The sequence below is a fragment of the Botrytis fragariae genome (assembly GCF_013461495.1).
Source record: "Botrytis fragariae strain BVB16 chromosome Unknown tig00000795, whole genome shotgun sequence".
Lineage (NCBI taxonomy): Eukaryota > Fungi > Ascomycota > Leotiomycetes > Helotiales > Sclerotiniaceae > Botrytis > Botrytis fragariae.
The window spans coordinates 2,021,123-2,039,496 of record NW_023501011.1 but is presented as its reverse complement, the minus strand read 5'-3'; the positions used below and the strand labels follow the sequence as shown (position 1 = coordinate 2,039,496).

The 18,374-nt window shown below is 40.8% G+C and overlaps 6 protein-coding genes across 6 annotated transcripts; 1 reads left to right on the top strand and 5 right to left on the bottom strand.

The window, feature by feature from the left end:
• Nucleotides 1-267: 267 nt before the first annotated feature.
• On the bottom strand, nt 268-1,450 carry Bfra_007566 (uncharacterized protein; the record flags this gene model as incomplete). Its single annotated transcript, XM_037337937.1, has 3 exons — nt 268-583; nt 632-658; nt 999-1,450. 3 exons carry the CDS (start codon nt 1,448-1,450, stop codon nt 268-270), a joined length of 795 nt encoding a protein of 264 aa, XP_037187317.1.
• A 433-nt stretch (nt 1,451-1,883) lies between these two features.
• Bfra_007565 (putative helicase domain protein) lies at nt 1,884-2,801 on the top strand (the record flags this gene model as incomplete). The annotated part of the gene is made up of 2 exons (XM_037337936.1): nt 1,884-1,963; nt 2,021-2,801. The coding sequence occupies 2 exons, from the start codon at nt 1,884-1,886 to the stop codon at nt 2,799-2,801; spliced, it is 861 nt and encodes a 286-aa protein (XP_037187316.1).
• Nucleotides 2,802-4,731: 1,930 nt separating this feature from the next.
• Nucleotides 4,732-6,295, bottom strand: Bfra_007564sa (uncharacterized protein; the record flags this gene model as incomplete). The annotated part of the gene is made up of 2 exons (XM_037337935.1): nt 4,732-5,809; nt 6,063-6,295. The coding sequence occupies 2 exons, from the start codon at nt 6,293-6,295 to the stop codon at nt 4,732-4,734; spliced, it is 1,311 nt and encodes a 436-aa protein (XP_037187315.1).
• Nucleotides 6,296-7,241: 946 nt separating this feature from the next.
• Nucleotides 7,242-9,738, bottom strand: Bfra_007563 (putative alpha-n- protein; the record flags this gene model as incomplete). Its single annotated transcript, XM_037337934.1, has 3 exons — nt 7,242-9,187; nt 9,277-9,425; nt 9,476-9,738. 3 exons carry the CDS (start codon nt 9,736-9,738, stop codon nt 7,242-7,244), a joined length of 2,358 nt encoding a protein of 785 aa, XP_037187314.1.
• A 2,213-nt stretch (nt 9,739-11,951) lies between these two features.
• On the bottom strand, nt 11,952-12,749 carry Bfra_007562 (putative lysogenic protein; the record flags this gene model as incomplete). Its single annotated transcript, XM_037337933.1, has 1 exon — nt 11,952-12,749. One exon carries the CDS (start codon nt 12,747-12,749, stop codon nt 11,952-11,954), a length of 798 nt encoding a protein of 265 aa, XP_037187313.1.
• Nucleotides 12,750-13,907: 1,158 nt separating this feature from the next.
• On the bottom strand, nt 13,908-18,088 carry Bfra_007561 (uncharacterized protein; the record flags this gene model as incomplete). The annotated part of the gene is made up of 3 exons (XM_037337932.1): nt 13,908-16,119; nt 16,184-16,401; nt 16,475-18,088. The coding sequence occupies 3 exons, from the start codon at nt 18,086-18,088 to the stop codon at nt 13,908-13,910; spliced, it is 4,044 nt and encodes a 1,347-aa protein (XP_037187312.1).
• Nucleotides 18,089-18,374: the final 286 nt, after the last annotated feature.

Here is an 18,374-nt window from a genome sequence, read left to right as displayed (position 1 = left end):
ATTTGTTTTGATCGTCGCAGATGGTGCCCGAGGTCATGATCTCAACATTGATGGTATTGATGGTATTGATGGTATTGATGATTTTGATGAATGTTGCATGGACCTCGCCGTCGATGTTGCTACAGTCAAACTTGTTCATAACTGCGGGTAAAAATGCGGGGTAATCTGAGATCATAATACCTTCATCTCCATCAAATGTTTGAGATTGATGAAAAAGTAAACTTGGCATCGAGGTAGATATAGTTACTGCAAAGTGACTTTCTTTAACTAGGCATAACCTTCAATTCGAAATTCTTCTTCGAGTGCTTCCTTATCTGGTCCATGTAGATCTTGTTTGATTAAATCTTTCATACCATTGATCCAAGTCTCTTCATTGGATGTATTCTTTGCCCTTGATTCAGAAGCTTTATCACCACCCCATGTACCACATAAACCACCCGACGAAAAGTAAGAATTGGTGAGGATTGAAATGACATGTTCCGTGAAGCGTATTGATCCTACGTCCGTAACATTGGTGATGCTTAAACTTCGGAGGAGATATCTCTTGGTGGGATATCTATTCCACATAGCAGCTTCCATTAAACTAAGTGTCGTTAGAAAAGAAATCTGAAAAAATGAACATATTACTTACTAGGCAATAGCACTTCCATGAACATGTCTACTATGTTCATAAACTCTTCGACCTTCTTTTTGCGTCCAACCCGTATATGTCAAAGACCAACTCCATCATCATCTGATATTGCATCAAGCCTCTCCCGTAATGTAATAATGAATCTATCCACCAAACCACGATTTGTTGCCGTCAGATATCTTCTTGGATGTGGACCACTATTCCACTCTGTCATTGCCTTTTCCCTATTCCTTCTACCCAATCTCTACCTTCGATTATTGGATTGGTACAATCAATTTCATTGGCCAATTTATCAGAAACAGCCCGCCACTCTGCTTGGTAGTATGTTGAAAAGTACTTTTTCTTATCCCTCGAAACTTCAACATACTCATTCTTGGTAGGTGGTTTTCCGAGATGATTACAATGTACGAGAGTATAAACCACAGGACGATCCTGCGCTTTTTCTGGACCATAAAGTGTAACTGCATAAAACTCTGGTAATTTTGCGTCTTTGGAAGCATTATAAAGAGATTCGTGTAATTTGCCGGTAATTGCTTGATGAAGGAGGTCCTTTGACATGAAAACGAGTACATTAATTATGTTTTCCATGGGTGAATTGGACCCTTTAAAGACACTTTGACCGAATTCAATACCATACGCATCGGTTCTCATAATGCTAAGAGCCACGAAATAAAGACCTTGATCTAATGCCCATAACATTTCAGCCGATTGAGGTGGTAGTCCTTTGACTCCTAAGCATTCCTCGTGTGGATTTTCGTGTCGAGGTTGAGGACGTTGTGGAAATGGTTTAGGTATTCTTGTTTTCTCTTCTGATGCCATATTCGAAAGTAACTTGTGAGAATTTTATGTATGTTTTGCTGTTTTCCAAGTGGTGTCGCTCTTATCAATGAGCGAGAAGTTCTCAAAATTTGGAGAGTGTTATCCATGTACCAACCTGAAAATTTTCATACCATTCTACCGAAAATAGAAAGAATGAAATTTCACCGGTACCCGACCTTGATTCTTCAACACCTTGAAGAACGAAAGTTAGAAAATCCACAACGATAGAGCGATACTATAAATGATAGGTATATGGTAAGTGAGGTATAAGGAAAACCCTCGCAAGTCAAAGAAACCTGCGAACACGAACTTTGGCTTCTTTGACCCACTCACTCCACCAACGTACTCTCCAAGCCATATCGAAAGAGAGATACAAGATGCGAGTCGAAGAAATCCTGCAGGGGTGATGGTGGCTGGAGTACGACCGGAGACCATGGGTACCGTTGCAGACTACCTTCATTTCCAAACAACGGGTGTATTGATCAAGTGGTTGAAAGACGAGGATGAATTAAGGTGACTTCTTGATGATTCGTTGAAAGGAAAAGGAAATGCGTTTGGATGTTGATCAAGAGAAGGCGCGACACCAGCTACGAAGGATTTCGAAACGACACAACTTTTCAAGATATTGACGGCATTAACATCCGAGCACAAGGCATTGGTCACTGGCGATACATTTTCAATCACTCACGCTATGTTGGGAATGAACGAAAATCGGGAGGAATCAGGACACTTTTGTTATCTTCACGCAATTCACAGGATCATCACTGCCTATTCCTACCATTTTCCGAATGATACAGCTTTCCATCTGAGAGAGATTCATTCGAGGGAAAATTGGCACCGAGGTCTCGTCACATCACGGGCGTTTTGGCATTGCCACAAGAAAATTAAAACCAGACAGAGGAGTGCGAAATTTACACCGGCAATCAAACCGCTCTGGATAAATGACGAGGCCCTAAATTCAAGTGGAGCCATCGACGATACTGCCAGGTATGGTTTGTATAAACAGAGAGAGGCGGACGAGATCCTGGAGCTTGAGGATTTGAATAACGGGGATGAACAAAATCCACTTGAAGAAAGAAAAGAGGAAGATATTGCGGAGCTGGAAGAACTTCATCGACCTTTAAACGCTACTGGAGATATCGCAAAGGAAACCGTTACAAGATGCAAGGATGCCAAGAAGAAGACCCGGAAGGAAACTCCACCGGAAGTGATGAAAGCGTGGATAAAAACTAAGCCCGCCCCAATCCTCCCCTCTGTTTCCTCATTCCTTTCGACTGAGATTTTGACATTCTACTCGCCATGCATGATGATGATACAAGCATTCAGGAGCATATCCAGGATCCCATTCTGAGATGTTTATAGAACCCTTCCCATTCGTGAGATTAGCGACATTAATTAAAAGCCCGTCGCACTTCTTTCCTAACTTTATTAGAACCTCCTTATCGTAGATAGAAGTTGAGGAGAGCTGTGTATTAACATGCATCATAGCAGCATAACATAAAGCAAGAAACTTGCTCCTGGCGGAATTCTCCTTGGTATGATTATATCCAAGTTCAATATGTCTTGGCTCCGGGAACAATTGTTTATCAGATTGATGCGTAGGCAGAATTCGATTCATGATGATATCTTCCAGTTCGAAGGCTTTACTATTCTTGGCAAAGAGGTATAGATGCCATCATGTATCGAGCGAAATCCCAGGGAACAATTTCCCATGATAGGCAAATTGAAGAAGGCGGACAAACACGGAGCATGAGATAGGTCGGTATATATCAAACCACCCTGACGACAGACCTGTATCAACTGACCTAGATATTCGAAGACGACGGAAGATACGAGGTTGAAGAGTAATGAGGTCTGCGTGAATTAGGAATCTTTGTTCGTGGGCGCCGGCGGTGATTGTGATCATTTGCTTTCCGAGTCTAAGAAGATTTATTAGTATGATTTAAATTATAATAGTGGATAGAAAATACTTAATTGAGAGAAAACATTCTTTTGCCAATCAAGAAACTTGGCCTTTGTGACAACTGGGGTAGTTGACAATTGTCCGGTAGAAGTCATGTTCTTGTTGAACAGAGTATCATAGGTAGATTGAACCATGTTTTCAGATTTTGTATGCTCTAGGAATGATAGAGAGATGTCAATATCGTCGGCTGGATGATAATAGACGTTTTTGTTAACTTAATACCAAATTGAGTTGCTTGGTAGGATTTCTTCCGTAGAATGAGTGTTTTGTCCACGCAATTCTTGTGAGAATGAGAAGAAAGTAAGTCACGACTGGGAGGGAAAGTTGACTATGTACCTTTGATCATACAATAAAGCTGAACGTATAAGCAAGACTCAATACATCGAGAACAAGGAGAAAATTCTTAATTTCATGCCGTATTATTGTCATGGATGCGCGTTAGGTGCCGTAATAATGATTACTATCAGTTAGTGTGGACTAGCGTAAACTAATACGGCTCTCTATCTGCGTATACTGTCAATGCTCGTTTCACCCTTGAAGGGTAATACAAGACTGTATTTTGTCTTCTCGGACGTGCAGAAAAGCCAATTACAAAATTTATGATTAGTAAAGTCTCAGTGTGCTTCGCAGAAATCACCGTAACTTGTTTGTAGTATACTGTACCTAGTTGCGCTCGAGAGTTGCATCCAAAATATCTCCCGTATCTGTTGCATTTTCATTTCGTAATGAGTAGCCAGTTTCCAAAGGAAGATGATTTCACACATTAAATCATAGGTACGGAACCAAGACATAAAATATACAAAAGGCAGCGGAAGAGATCTTGGTAAAATATGATGATCCATTGATTTGAATCGCTATGCTTTGCTCGATCTTGATTTTCTAGTAAGATGTTCATAATGATCCATGTGTCCAATTCCCGCAGCCCTTGATTATCCTGTACATTCTGAAAAGTGTCAATAGAAAAAGAAAGAGTCAATCATGTTGCTCTTGATGTGCAATCATGATTCCCTCATCAAAAGACCAAGTCAAACCAGAAATTTTTTTCCCTTCCCTTGATAGATATATCCTAGACATTGAAGATGACAATGATTACAAAAATGAACATAACGGAAACAAGATAAACATGTAAAGTTTTGCAAAGGAAGCGAGAACTATGGACCCCAATAACATTAAAAAGATCCCTTCTCCTTCTGGCCGGAAAATCATAAGATTCTTATATGACTGCATAGAAGCAAAGTTAGGAGTGCTCCTCCTCTGGAGATTGCATTCTAGACATTCAGTGAGTTTCAAATCGAGGCCCCATAGCAGCACCCACTGATCATTCATCCTCTTCTGTAAACCCCTCTAGTAAGGTATACAATAACGAAGTTTTCTCCTCATCGATCCATAGATTTCTGTTGGCTCGGATTTGAGTCACGGTGTAATCGAATGCGGAGTGTCGTGGGGAGCTGTTCTCTGGTCTGTTCGGAATTTTTTCCTCCTCCCCATCTTCCTTTTCCCCCTCTTCCTCCTCTCTATCATCATCTGACTCTGAATCCGAATCTGACTCTGACTCAGTCCATGACATGAATGCTTTGAAGGTAGAAGGTTTGAATGGCTCCTTTTCCAATAATCGAATACTTCCTCTCCTCTCCATTTTCGGATGCCAATAAAATACAGGATCCGTTGTGTCAGTGTGGTTACCAAATCCGGTTTTAAAGCAGCACTCTTTCATATCCACATTGCTAAGGTCTTCATCTGGATGTGGCAAAGGAAATGACGAACCCTCAACATGTGTAATGAAATCTTGAAGGGTCAACATCAAACTCGATGAATTACAATGTTTGCAACCATCTTCACAATAACAGTCTGAACTCCAATGTCCTGAACATGATGTAAGCAAATTTCCACCCAGTTTAATTTCCTTTAGATTTAATGATTGGGCGAAAAAGTAGAACATTCGAATCCATGAATTACTTTTGAGATATTCCTTGGACTCTAAGTCTTTCTTGGTAATTTCAATCTTCACATTGCGAAGCTTGAGTGAACGCAAAGAATTTACGTTATTGAGTAAAAATTCTTGGAAATACTGCTCGTTCAAATACAAATCGTTGATTTCCAGAGATTCCAATGACGGAAACGTTGTACTTGGGTTGACCAATTGTGAAAAATCTCTCGCATCATGCCAATACTGAAATTCAACGTCAGCCCCAGTTGCTTGTCCCAAGGAAAGTGACTTGAGGTTTTTCATGCAATTAAGAAACGTGGGAACTTGAGGAACGAGGAATTTGTTGACCAAAAGGTAGAAATTCTTCAACTTTTCGAGTTTTTCTATCTCCGGCTTAGAAAACGATGTAAGACTTCGTTCGCGTTCGTGAATATTGGGTTCGAATCTGGGTGGTTTTACTTCTATCGTTCTTAAGTTGGATACATTACCAAGTGCTGATTTCAGAAAGTTCCAAAATGTATTAAATGATCCGTTTGTGGGAGAGGAAGAATCAGGAATCAGGAATCATGACGCAGAATATCGTATCAATTCGAATGGTATTGAGACTTGACAGCCGCTTTAAAGCCTCTGCCAGCTCGTATTGATGTAAGAAGTGATACTCAGCATGTTGTGGACTCCAATAGTCATCCCTTCCATCATCGTCTATAAATTGACCCACATACGTGAGCTTTGAAACGTAACGTCGTAAGTTAGAGTGACAGGCGATATTCAATAAGTTTTGAAATGATGAAGCCTCGAATTTGAATGATATGTCTTTGAAAAAATAAGTTGCTGCAGCATTAGAAAAGTCCTTTGAGACAAATCTAAGTTTTGAAAGTTCGTGTAGACTAACGTGAGAGCAAATCACACGGAGAATTTCTTGTGGCAACTTCAATCTTTGGCAGTCGATATCCATATTGAGCAAATCCTGGGATTGAAGTGAAGCAGTTTGTATTGTCACCTTGTTCTCCATCTCTTCCATGCTCTCGAAGGCTTTGATTGGAGTTATGATGTTCGGAATTGGTATTCGTTTTCTTTCATTCCCCTCTTTTCTCACCAACGTTTCGACTGCCGACGGTGATGAACGTCTCTTATTCGTCCTGGTGTCGATTTGAGTTTTGTTAAGCTGCCTGCCCTGACGATATGTAAGCTTTATATAAGTTTCGAGATTCAAGAAGTGTCATCCTACAGTCAAAATAGGTACTAGTCACCTCGAGTGGTCTAGACTAGACGCCTCGAACGAAACCACTAGAGTTTTATATGCGAAAGAAGATCGAGTACCGTTGAAGAGTCTCTTCCTTTCCGCTGTTGCTGCTCTTGCGCTGCCGTGCTGTTACTTTGACTGACTTTGACGGCTCTAGTTAGATTGATGGCAATCCGCAGAGGTAATATCTGAGACAGAATGTCGATGGAAATTATAATGAGATGTGTTTTGATAAAGAAGGAGGATGGTAAAGAGTTTGAAAATATTTGGCTCGCGATTTTAGAAGGTATTGTGGTTGGGGTACTGAGATTGGTGGGTTGATAATGAAATATGCAAAAGGAATTGTGGGTGGGAAGCATTGAATTAAATATTGTGTGAGGGATCTACAATTCCTAAGAGCAATAAATTCACTAGAGCCAACACGAAATTATGACGTGTCTTGAGTGAATAACTACTGTGGAAAGGAATGCCGAGGAAAGGTCCAAATTATAATGAACGATAGACAGCAATAAATTAGAACATTTGGTTTTCATTCTTCACTCTTGGGATTGGGAAGATAATGTCATCATGACCCTCGTCGTGTCGTGAGAAGAGTCTTTTAATATTGGAAAGAGTAGATTGTTGTCCGATGATTATTGACAATCTATGGAAATCCTGATTAGTTGAAGTTACTCTTGCCATTACCTTCTTTGATCAAATTCTCAATCAAGTCTCTCAAATCCGTTCCATCATTCTCTACATCACCATCTCCATTGCCCTTTTCTAAATCACCAACCCAACCATTCCATTGCCAGCCCAACTCAAAATCCCCCAATTCCCTTGCCACTTCTGTCGCATTGAATTCCTCAAACCCAACTTTCCCAATGTAGTCGAAAAACATCTTCCATCTCTTCAGATAATATCCACGTACAAGACCTCCCCAACTCTTAGATGCATAATCATTAATTACTCCTGCTGGTCCCCAGATGGTTATTTGATTGATAGCATTGTAGGCGAAGAAGTGTTGCGTTTGGGTAAGATTTGATATCGAAGAATTATGAGATGATCGAAGAGAGGAATATGTAGAAGTGTCCGGTGAAGAAGCAATCGCGGCATTCACCCAAGTATCCAACCTGAAATGAGGAGAAGTAGATAGAACACTATCCAGGCTCTGTAGAATCCCAATCAGGGTCTTGGTCGTCCCTTCAAAACCAATCCCTGCTCTATATCTCTGAATCAAATTCACATATTCCAATTTAAACCTCTCTGCAAGAACTTCTCTCGTGATATCCACCATATCAAATTGCCATCCATCATCATCCCAGAGTTCTGGAACTAATACCGATGCAGTACACAATAGTCTCCATGCCCGAAATAAATCAGCAGGGTTATACAGATCGATTGTCAAGGACTGGCCCAATCTTCCATGGTTTTCGCTAATGTTAGGTTGCGTCTCCAACAAGGATTTTGGAAGACTATCTGCAAGAGTCAGATTTGTGTTGTTGTAAGCCGTTGTGCGGAGAATTTCCCATGCTGAGTATGCTTCCGATGGTAGTTCCTTGTATCCAGCGGTGTGATATCGTTTTGCTACCCAAGTTTTAAAGTAACTCTCAGTGTCGATAGAGTTAAGATTCCAAGCTTGGTCCAAAATTAATTCATACATCAATCCATTACCATCTTGTCCCTCCATCGTATTTCCCATTCCAACCATCTTATCCGATTTCCGCAATGCTTCAATCGAGGAATTTGTGATGTTATATATCTGACCATATACACCAACAGTACCGCCGTAACCACGTACTTGACACCAAATCCATGGTTTTCCATAATACTGATTTGTATTTTCCCACTCCGGAAATGATTCAGAAAAGAGATCGAGTATTAACATGCTCTCATTCTTCGAAACCCCACCAAGATAAGCTTCGACTCGATCCCGTGTCCAAAATGATGAATCAGCGTAGAAAAGCCACCCTTGTAACATCCAAATAGCATTTGGATCGAAAGATTGGAGAGATTCGTATGTTCCACGTGATATGTTGCCTAGATATATGAGATCTCCAGATGCAGGGGTATTTTCGTTGAATTGGTCGAGTGTATAGACATGAGAAATGTTTCCATAATATTCGGATTGAAGATTGAGAAATGTATGTTGTAGAGTCGTAAAAAGAGGATCGGTTGGGTAAAGAAATGTATCATTTGAATATTCGACTGGGAAAAGATTTCCCCAATCACTTCCATTAATGATATTTGCATCAGGTGCTACCCTTCTCAATTCTCTTGGCGCGAAACCAGTGAAAGCAGGTAAAGCAGGTGTAATACCTAATTCTACCATTCTTCGTACGATATTCTTCTGAAGAAGATGTTGATCTTCAATCCAAGCAAGTGGAATAGTACCACCCCAAGATCCCTGAATATTTCCAAATCGATTCCAAGCTTGAAAAGCAGGACCGGAGAAGAATGAAAGTATTTCATCAGTGGTGAGGCCAATAGTAAGGAGTGTGGTAAGTAATGTTTTCTCATAACCTACCCAAGCAAGAGAGAGATTGATACCGTGAAGGGACATCCAATCTAATTGAAGTTCCCAATCTTCCCATGTCCAAAAGGCGGCCTGGTATGAGAATGTGACTGGAAAATATTTATCAAGATATGTTCATTATTTAATGCGCTTGTGATTGTTAAATGGAACCCGTTTAGAAGGAAATTATTGCACCTACCAGTATTGAAATGATATCGCCATGGTACAATACTTGATCCTTTCAAGGTTGAATTCAAAGTTGGAAAACTTTCCGGAGCAAGATGTAATTGGGAACCAATATACCACCAGATATCTACATGCAAAATATCTGTAAAGTATTTGCGTAACCTATCTCACGGATTAGAAAGCCACACACAAACTTGATATGAATTACATACCCACTAGCAATACCACTTATTGAATTGCCTTCAATCAAAATCTTTCCAGCAACAGTTTGAGATACAACATATTCGTCATGCGTCACTCCTAACGTATGATTACCTTGTATTTGAAATTCAAAGTCATCAACATGAGCAGGTAGTCTTCGTTTCAAGAGATTGATTAAGCCTTGAGTAGATTGTGTGGTCGTCGCTTTTACAAAGACTATTAATATTGTGGAGGAAAAGAACAACGCAAGCCATTGACGTCGGATAAAATTCATATTGACGAGAATATGACTTCAAGAAAACCTATCCAAGCTACACCGGCTCTCACTTCATTTTAAACATTGTAATAAAGTAAGCATAGAATATCTGGGGATGCAAGACTTTGGGTTAATGCGGAGTAACCTTACGATATCCGTGAAAGGAAGAGATCGACTCGTATTGGCGCATGATATATCTGAATATGGGATTGTGGGGTAAACCTCGTACACTAAGAACAGAGTAAGCCGTAAGCCCATAATTCTTTAGTAAACTACGAGGGAAAGTCCCCTTGGAGACCTGGTTGATATCTTGGTAGGTAGGATATGACACCTACAGATTAAATAGTTGGCGAAAATAAGGGAGAAATTTGAATTCAGTTGTTCATTAAAATAATTTCAGATGAGCCGGTGCCTTTAATTACTTCTATTTTTCCGTTTACTCGCAAGTGCCCAATAATTAGAGGAGTCAAGCTGACTGCTGATCCCGCAAGGATAGAAGGGTAGAATTGCCAGCTTCAGAAATTGGTGAATCAAAGAAAGCTTATCACGCACCTTGTAATCTTCATTCTGAGCCTTATTAAAGGTACTAAATATAAGATATGGCCCAGAAAGTGTGAGTAAAAAGCATTTTGCATCACCCTATAAAGATTGTTTACTCATCCACATAATCTAAAGAACGTTGTCTATCATTTGATAAAGAGCTTGCTGTTCCCCTGGAACAATCGCCTCGAACATCAAGAACAGAGCAGCACTGGCATAAAATGATTTGGGGAGATCCATGAAGATATTGCCTAGCTGCGCTTGTAGAAATATCATGCTCGGCTGTTGAATAGAGTACTTGGTGATATCAAGGAGCACGAGAAATCGCTTCACCTGCCACTTAAGAAAACCTTGAAAGTCATTCCGATGCCACCACAAGCAATCTTGTGAGTCCACTTGTGGATAATTGTATTATCGAAGAAACTTCTTGATGACTCGCACATGAATACTTGGTAGCTGTGAAAGGATTAACCAAAGGATACGAAAAATTGGAATTCAAACTGAATTCCCACTGGATCTACCCGTACTGGTATCAGCATAGGAATCTATCGTGGTTGGACATTGCGATTGTTGTGCGATCTAAAACCTGAAGAAAAAGGCATTCAGTAACCTTAGAAGCAAATCTCTCGGCAAAGTGTCCGCAGATCACGAACGTGCCGGGGACTTGCGGAGAGAACGAGGAATCATCACATCGAAGATGTACCTTCTAATTCCTCCCTAAAGAAGATGGAGCCTTGCTGGAACGAAAATGTAGAGCTTGTGGTCCCTGATTGGAGTATTGAAATTATACACGGGCACAACAATATCGTGCTTCTCATTCACAATAAGAAGAACTAACTATTGTGGTTCTAACTAGTGGTCAATTGAAATGCCCAAGCCTATAATAGATTCGCTTGTTGAATGATCCGAAGAATGAAGAGTGTCTACTGTCTCGTATAAAATGTCGTATGTAGCTTCGAAAGATTGCCACTAATTGGAGTCCTGATATGTGATTGTCACATGATACAAGATGGTAGGGTTATTTGTTGCACAATCTTAAGAACCGTACAAGACCGGGTGAATATCGGAATCGTTACTGACCTTGAAGATGGATGGCGGGGAAATTTCGAGGTTACATAAGCATATATTCTGTAGATATCTCGCAAGCGCAGTTAAAAGCTTCCGGGCTTCCAAAACAGTGCTCGTCTAGTACCTGAGCACCTAAGTGTTGTTCTTCTTGTGCCGGTATATCGTAACTCATCAATTACATGTACGAAGACTCTGATATCACTCTTGAATTGTCACCGAAATAATACTGATACACGTCTACGTAGGTATCCAAGCAAGTCATTTGTCTATATATTGAAATGCGCTTCATTCCCTTATGTTTGGGTATCTTATCTCAAATCAGCAAATCACCAACTCCTCAAAATCCATCATAACACAATGTGTGCAAACTACCATGTTCATCATAATTTCGTATTGTTCCACATCAATTATCTTCATGAGAATTATCGACAACATCGACTGCAATCGCTGAAGCATGTGGATTCATATCGATCAATTGAATGGAATTCTCCTCTTGTCGTCTTTATCGTCAAGTCTTTCGAAAACCACCAATCACCGATATCTCCCTCCCTAGAGTCATCCAAGGTAGCTGGTACTATGCATATTCCTGGAAAACGCACATTTAACACTGCCAAATCAAAGCATTATACTGGTAGCTTTTCAGTCGGATGTGGCACAAGAGCACCAGGACAATTCTCGCACTTGCATTCATATGCAGCAGCATCAACCTTCAATTGCGGATTTGGTCCATTTGTTGCACGATGAAACTCCAATAGAAGGACTAAATCAATCAAAAGATGTTGTAATCGACGCAATCTGAAAGTCGCAATAGGATCTTGTCGTCGGCGTGCATCCACAAGCATATTGACACCCCTTTCAATTGGTAGGAACCACTTTTTAAAGTCCGCGTCAGTATGATATTTTTTCGAGAAAGCAGCAAATCCCATGCAATAAAGTTGTTCCTTTTCTTCTGCAATAGTCATTACTTCTCCGATGGCCATCTGTTGTCCGCGCCAGAGCATAAATGGATCCTCTCCTGCGTGTCTATCCCAACTGAATTGTTCCGTAATAGCATCCAAGATTTTATTGAGTTTTTGATTTGTTTTTTCCGTTGAAAATTGCATGAATTGTGCTTGTCGACGTAGAATATACGTCCATGAGAGATATTGTCCGATCAAAAAGGCGGTGTAGACATATATATTCTCTTGCTTTTCTTCATCTTCATAATAGTCAAGTAATGTATTTACAAGACCCCAAATTCGAGATTGAAGATCATATGCAGCAAGTGTGAGAGGGTCTCGATATTTGTGAATTAAAGCTTTGGTGGCTTTACGTTGTTTGGCTTGGTCCAAGTAATATGAGATCCATCCTGTGAAACCTGCTGCCACGAGCGAACCCAGGAGAGAAACGACGGCGATGATGATAGATACAACGTCGACCATGATGACGAAATTACTGGGTAGGTCGATGCCGCAGGTCTTTGTGTCACCGTTGTTTCTCCGGAAAGCTTCCCGTTTCACGAGTGAGAAGCTGGAAACGTTGTGGTCGACACCAGAATGGTTTTGATGGGATTCTTGAAGAGAAAAGTCGATCTTTGAGTTACGACTAATTCTTAAGGTCGTCCAGATATTTGAATGGTTTTGGAATTTCAAAATGGTGGAAATGCAAAGATAGGTCCTCACGTAAGAAGCTGGCGCTTACAGTGAGCTTGAGGGACCAATGGGCTATGGATATGGAGCCCCTATCCACAAATACTCGAGAGAAAGAATAAGCAATAAGTAAATCCATGATAACTGCAGTTCAGAGCGGCAATGGAAATAACCCAACGGCGTATATAGATCAGTACATCACTTTTGTATTGGTTACCGGATATGTATGCAGGTCAGGGTTAAAATGGAGGGTCCAGGGCATTCAAATTAAGCTTATAATGGCCATTCAAATTTGTTAAACCCCCAACTTTGTGGCTTTTCAGGCTTACACAAAAGGGCTGAGACAGAATATCCACATCGACCCACAAGCACACGGTGAGAAATATCCTTACGCCGTGCATCGTTATACGTACTTGATCACGAGATTTCTTTTCTCAAATCGTGTCCTACTATGATATGTTCACATCTACATCTCAATCTCAGTCTGAATCTTTCCAGATGCTACCTAGCCAGGTGTCGAGATGATAACCTCATATACCACTAATTCAATCAATATTACTGATACTTACCTGATACCAATAGATATAATGTTTAGACTTTTCATTGAAAAGCGTCAATGGGACTTTCGCATGTTTTGAATCTCGATGTCGTGACAGGGTGGTTGGGCTAGGTTAATCATGAAATTCTTCCCGACTTTGTGGTGAGAATTTAGAAGTCCGGGCTGGTTGGTGGATCTTCTACCCGACGTGGGGAATGCTATTGGTCAAAGTACGAGTCTATGAACCTACAAACATACAACTAGGTACCTAGACTCATACACATGATATGAACAATATCCGTCAAGCCACTGTGGCTGAGAAATTCATAGTTTTTCGTTCGCAACATCAAAATGACCACGAGTACGAACATAAACAATCTTCATATTAGAATACCCAAGCAAATTTTTTGTATCTAGAACATATGTACCTGAATTCCACTCAGAAACATAGCTGGTAATAAATCCTCATTCTCGTTCAAATTCATGATGGCAGCTCTGAGTCTTTTTGGAACTTGTTGAAGAATAGTATCATTCAACATTGCATCCAATCTTTCACCCCAGATATCGGTGAGTGTTTGTACAAGTTCGGCGCCAATGAGTGTCCCTCTCCTAAAGAGAAAGTCTTTGAGCTTTTCTTTATTATCTGCACCCTCATGATCTGAATCATCATCAATCTCGATTTTGATCTCCGAGCTGGTAACTGAGTCCGCGTATTGTCGAGCTACCCGTCCCTGAACCAACACATTTACAATACGACAAAGTTCGTTTTTCTTGTTTTTCATATAGCTTTCCCAGTGATCCACCAGTCCAGGTTCAGGTACAACGTTCTCGAAGTCAATTTTATCTGTAGCGATTCGTCGTCCATAGTAACTGTGAGTTGACCCCAATTCCAATTGACATAGGAACCATTTTGCCCCTTCGACGCCTGTAAACCTGGCAAGAACCCATTCACCCACAATCTGGTTTATATCGTTTTCTTGGACAAAATCCAACATACGAACCACACGAAGTTGTTCTGAATTCTCGCCTAAGGCTTGAACTTGAGCTGCGAGATCTGGAGTAGAGGCGTTTTGGTTTTGTTCTCCTGTGGAATCGACACTTTCAGGCACTTTACCCATCAAACCAGAGGATAACGAGGTGAGCTTCTTGTAATAACTATCACTTTCTTGTCCTCTGGTAAGAGCTGGTCTGGAATTTAGTAGACCGAATGTTCTCTTCTCCTCTAGGTCAGACAGAGCTCTCTGAACCACATCACAAACGTCTAATTGTTTTTTCAAGGCTCCTACCTCACAAGTAAAATTCACTTTTATCATAGACAGTGCAGTACTGATTGTACAATGCCCGCTTATCTTTTGACCATCATTTACAGCGCTCTGTACTTGGTATCGAAGGTGTTCAGGATTTTGCATCTCGATTATGACCCTTTGAATATCAAAGACAGCTTCAATACCAGAAGTTGTAAGCATGATTGGATTTGGACATATCATACTAGAACCTAAGAGTTGGCTTCCCTGTGGCTTTTGACGTTTTCCCATGGGAGGACCATTTAATTTGGGAGCTTTGATCTCATCAAAGAGTGGTTGGAGTTCTTTCGGAATGCTGTTGATATCTTGATCTTGAGAAATCCAATGATTCACCTCATCGATCAAACTTTTTGGTTCCTCTTCCGTTGGAGAATCGGCCGCTGAAATTTCTGGCTCGACGTGAAGGACTGGTGGAGCATCCACAGTTTCGTTCATGGGGGCCACTGGTTCCTTTGCCTTTCTGCTAAATCCTCCGAGTCCTATATTGCGCTTCGGTGCGGAAATGTGTGATATCTGTGGCATCTGTGGTATTTGAGGTCTTCGGGGTGTTTTAAACCCAAACCTCGAAGCCACGGTCCCGTTAGTCTGGTTTGCTGGTTTCTCTTCTTCACGAACAAGCGCTTTTTGTACCTTTTCTTTCTCAGTTCTATAGCCAATCTTTGGTTTGCACTTCTCAAAGGTTGTAGTATTCTCGAGGTAAACTACTAGCTTCCCAAGGTGATGCAATTGAGGCCTAAGTTTCTTCAAGCTAATATCCTCAATAAATTTGAGAAAAGTTTGGAGTAATCCGACTGGAATGTCTTGATGAGCTGTTCTTTTGACAAAGTCAATGGTTCGACGCAATATTAAAGTAATTTTAGATGCTGTATCTTGCAATCTATATCTATTTTCCTTGGACGCGCTCGCTAATTCACCATTCCTCGAAGTGAAATAATTCTCCGTTTTCTCTGGACTAAAGGCATTCAAGCTCGACGGATATAGAGATCGTCCTCTGATTGGGCTTCCAAGATCTATACCCGCCCAATTAAAGATTGAGACATCATTGGTAGTAATAACGACTTCATCAAGTAGCCGATAAAGTGCTTTGGTTGGACCTTCTGCATGGAAAGCTGAAAATTTTACACCGAGAACTCCCACAAGTGAGTAAACTCTATCAATAGGAACGGTACATTCTCGGTATGATGCTAATGACAAGGTATCGTGAGCTGGAAGAGTTGGTCTGCTAAGTCCACGACAGCACTCAGGTGGAGGTACCTTGGTGAAGCCAGAGATTTTACTTCGATCTGCTTCAATAGCAAGGGCACAATAATCGACTAAGGTCCTGATCAAAATTTTGATCAAAGTCCTTGCTTGAGCTCTAATTGAATTGGGATTCAAATTGAAACCAAGAATTGTGAATAGTTTCCGGGAGGCTCTCAGCGGCGGGTGTTTCCACATTGATTCGTGATTCAATATTATACGCTGCCCGAGATATTGTGTCCCGAATATAGGCTCCTGAATTGTCGTCGTTCATTTCTCCTGGAAATTGAACTCCGAGGTAGCTAAGAATACCAATAATTCTTCTTGACTCTTCTAAGTCTTCTGTTGAATTGAAATAAGGGATCTATGTTTTTGTTAACTTATCTGAAGCTCTGGTTGAAGACATGGTCTCATGGGAACCTGGCGTTTATACGCACCTTCTCACCGGTATCCATGAGTGATTTAAGATTTCCCAAGCTTGAAAGGAAAGATTTTGTTTCTTCAGGCGCATTGGTTATATCTTGCTCGCGTATATGCTGTTGAAGATAATAACAATGATAGTAATATGGTCCCAAACCTTCTACAACTCTAGGTAAAGGCTCCCAAAGATTGTTTACCCAAAACGCCATCTTACTTAGGACCAATTCCTGCAAAGTCCATCCTCTAGTCGACCATTTCGGTGACTTCACGTCTTCAAATTTGGTGAAATTTGCATCACAAGCCCATGTACCAGGAGAATCCATATTGATACTATGCCAAGTACTGACCCATTCTGTTGAGCTTGATGTGTCGAGATGTACCAAACAAAAGTCTGCGTTATTGTACCACTGTCCCATCATGGCAAGTGATTCGTTTTGCTCATTCGCGTCACCTTTATTGATGCAGATGGTATCGTTCCAGAGATACTGTTTACAGCCATTGGAGGGGAAAAGGCCAGAACGAAGAATTCTCTTTGCTTCCCCAATAGAGTTTTCAATTTTATACATAGACTTTCGCCTCTCCAAGATGGGGAGGAAGTCCTCTATTGCGGAAAGTAGACCGGGAATTTTGTTAAGTATGGTGTACTTCCTTGTTGCATTTTCGAGTCTCATTTCGGCAAGTCGCATCTTGTCTTCAAGGTCAGGAAGGATTGAATCGATTTTCAATGACTTGTTGCTATGGTTCCGACTATTGGTTATATTTGCCTCGTTTTCGATTGATGTTTCTGAATCATCGACTCCCATGTCTTGCTTTTCCTTATCCAGATTCTTGTCTGCCAGTTCTTTCACCTCCACACCTTTTCTCCTTGGGATGAGTTCTTTTCGAAAGCTCGTTGTTTCGGAAGTAGCTTCTTTAAACTCGGTGAAATCCGCGAGAAAAGTGCCTGCATTGGAGTAATCTGATTCCTTTCCAGAACGACTCAAGATATTGTCAATTTTCTTGATGTGCTCATCGACATCTTTCTTGCATTGAGCAGCGAGTAATTCTACGTCACTCTTGCCTGCTTTTAAATGACCAAACTTCTTAACTTGGAAACTGGCGAATCGTTTTGCATCCTCGTCTTCATCATGAGAATCTCGTATCATCTCATAGACTTCTCTTTTCCTCGCGTTCTCCCTGACCTCTTGAAGAAACGAAAACGTAATTTCTTGTCCTTTCCAGCTGTGACTCAATATTACATATTGCCCACTTGGCCAATCTTCCACATTCCCCGTGTCAAGGTTAAACATCCTTTTAGGACTTGGCACTCCATCCGCACTCAAGATTGCCGGGTCAATGATTTCTTCTTCAAAACTATCATCATCCAAGCCTGTGCCATTCTCTTTTGGATCAATGAATTCCGGTACAAAATTGGAATTGATAATCCATTTCATTGATTTGTGAACTTTGTCTTGTAACAAAGGATCAAGTACAGATTTGACGTAGGCATTCCGAGCAACATTATAACCTACGCCCGTAGCACTAGCGAGTGAGGAAATGAGAGATTTCTCGGTTGGTGTTGGTGTACCTGTTGTATCGAGAATTCTTTTTCCAAAACGAAGTAAATCATTCTGGTCTGCCCAGGAAGTCATTTTAATATCTAATAGCCAGCTTGCTAAGAGAATTAATGTGAAAAGAATACAGGAACTGGCAGTTTGAAGACAGGAATCCCGTAACGAAAGCTCTAATGAGGCATTCTGATAAACTTCACGTCTTAGAAGTAGCCAGCAGAAATATCACATGCTTTTTTTACGATCGAGATTCGAAGACACCCTCTCAAAAATCGATCAATCAGTTATCTCATCATATTTCATTCTATCCGCCATGAGCCGTCAAAAAGACATTGCGATAGTTTCCTTATAACGGCGCTGAGACAAT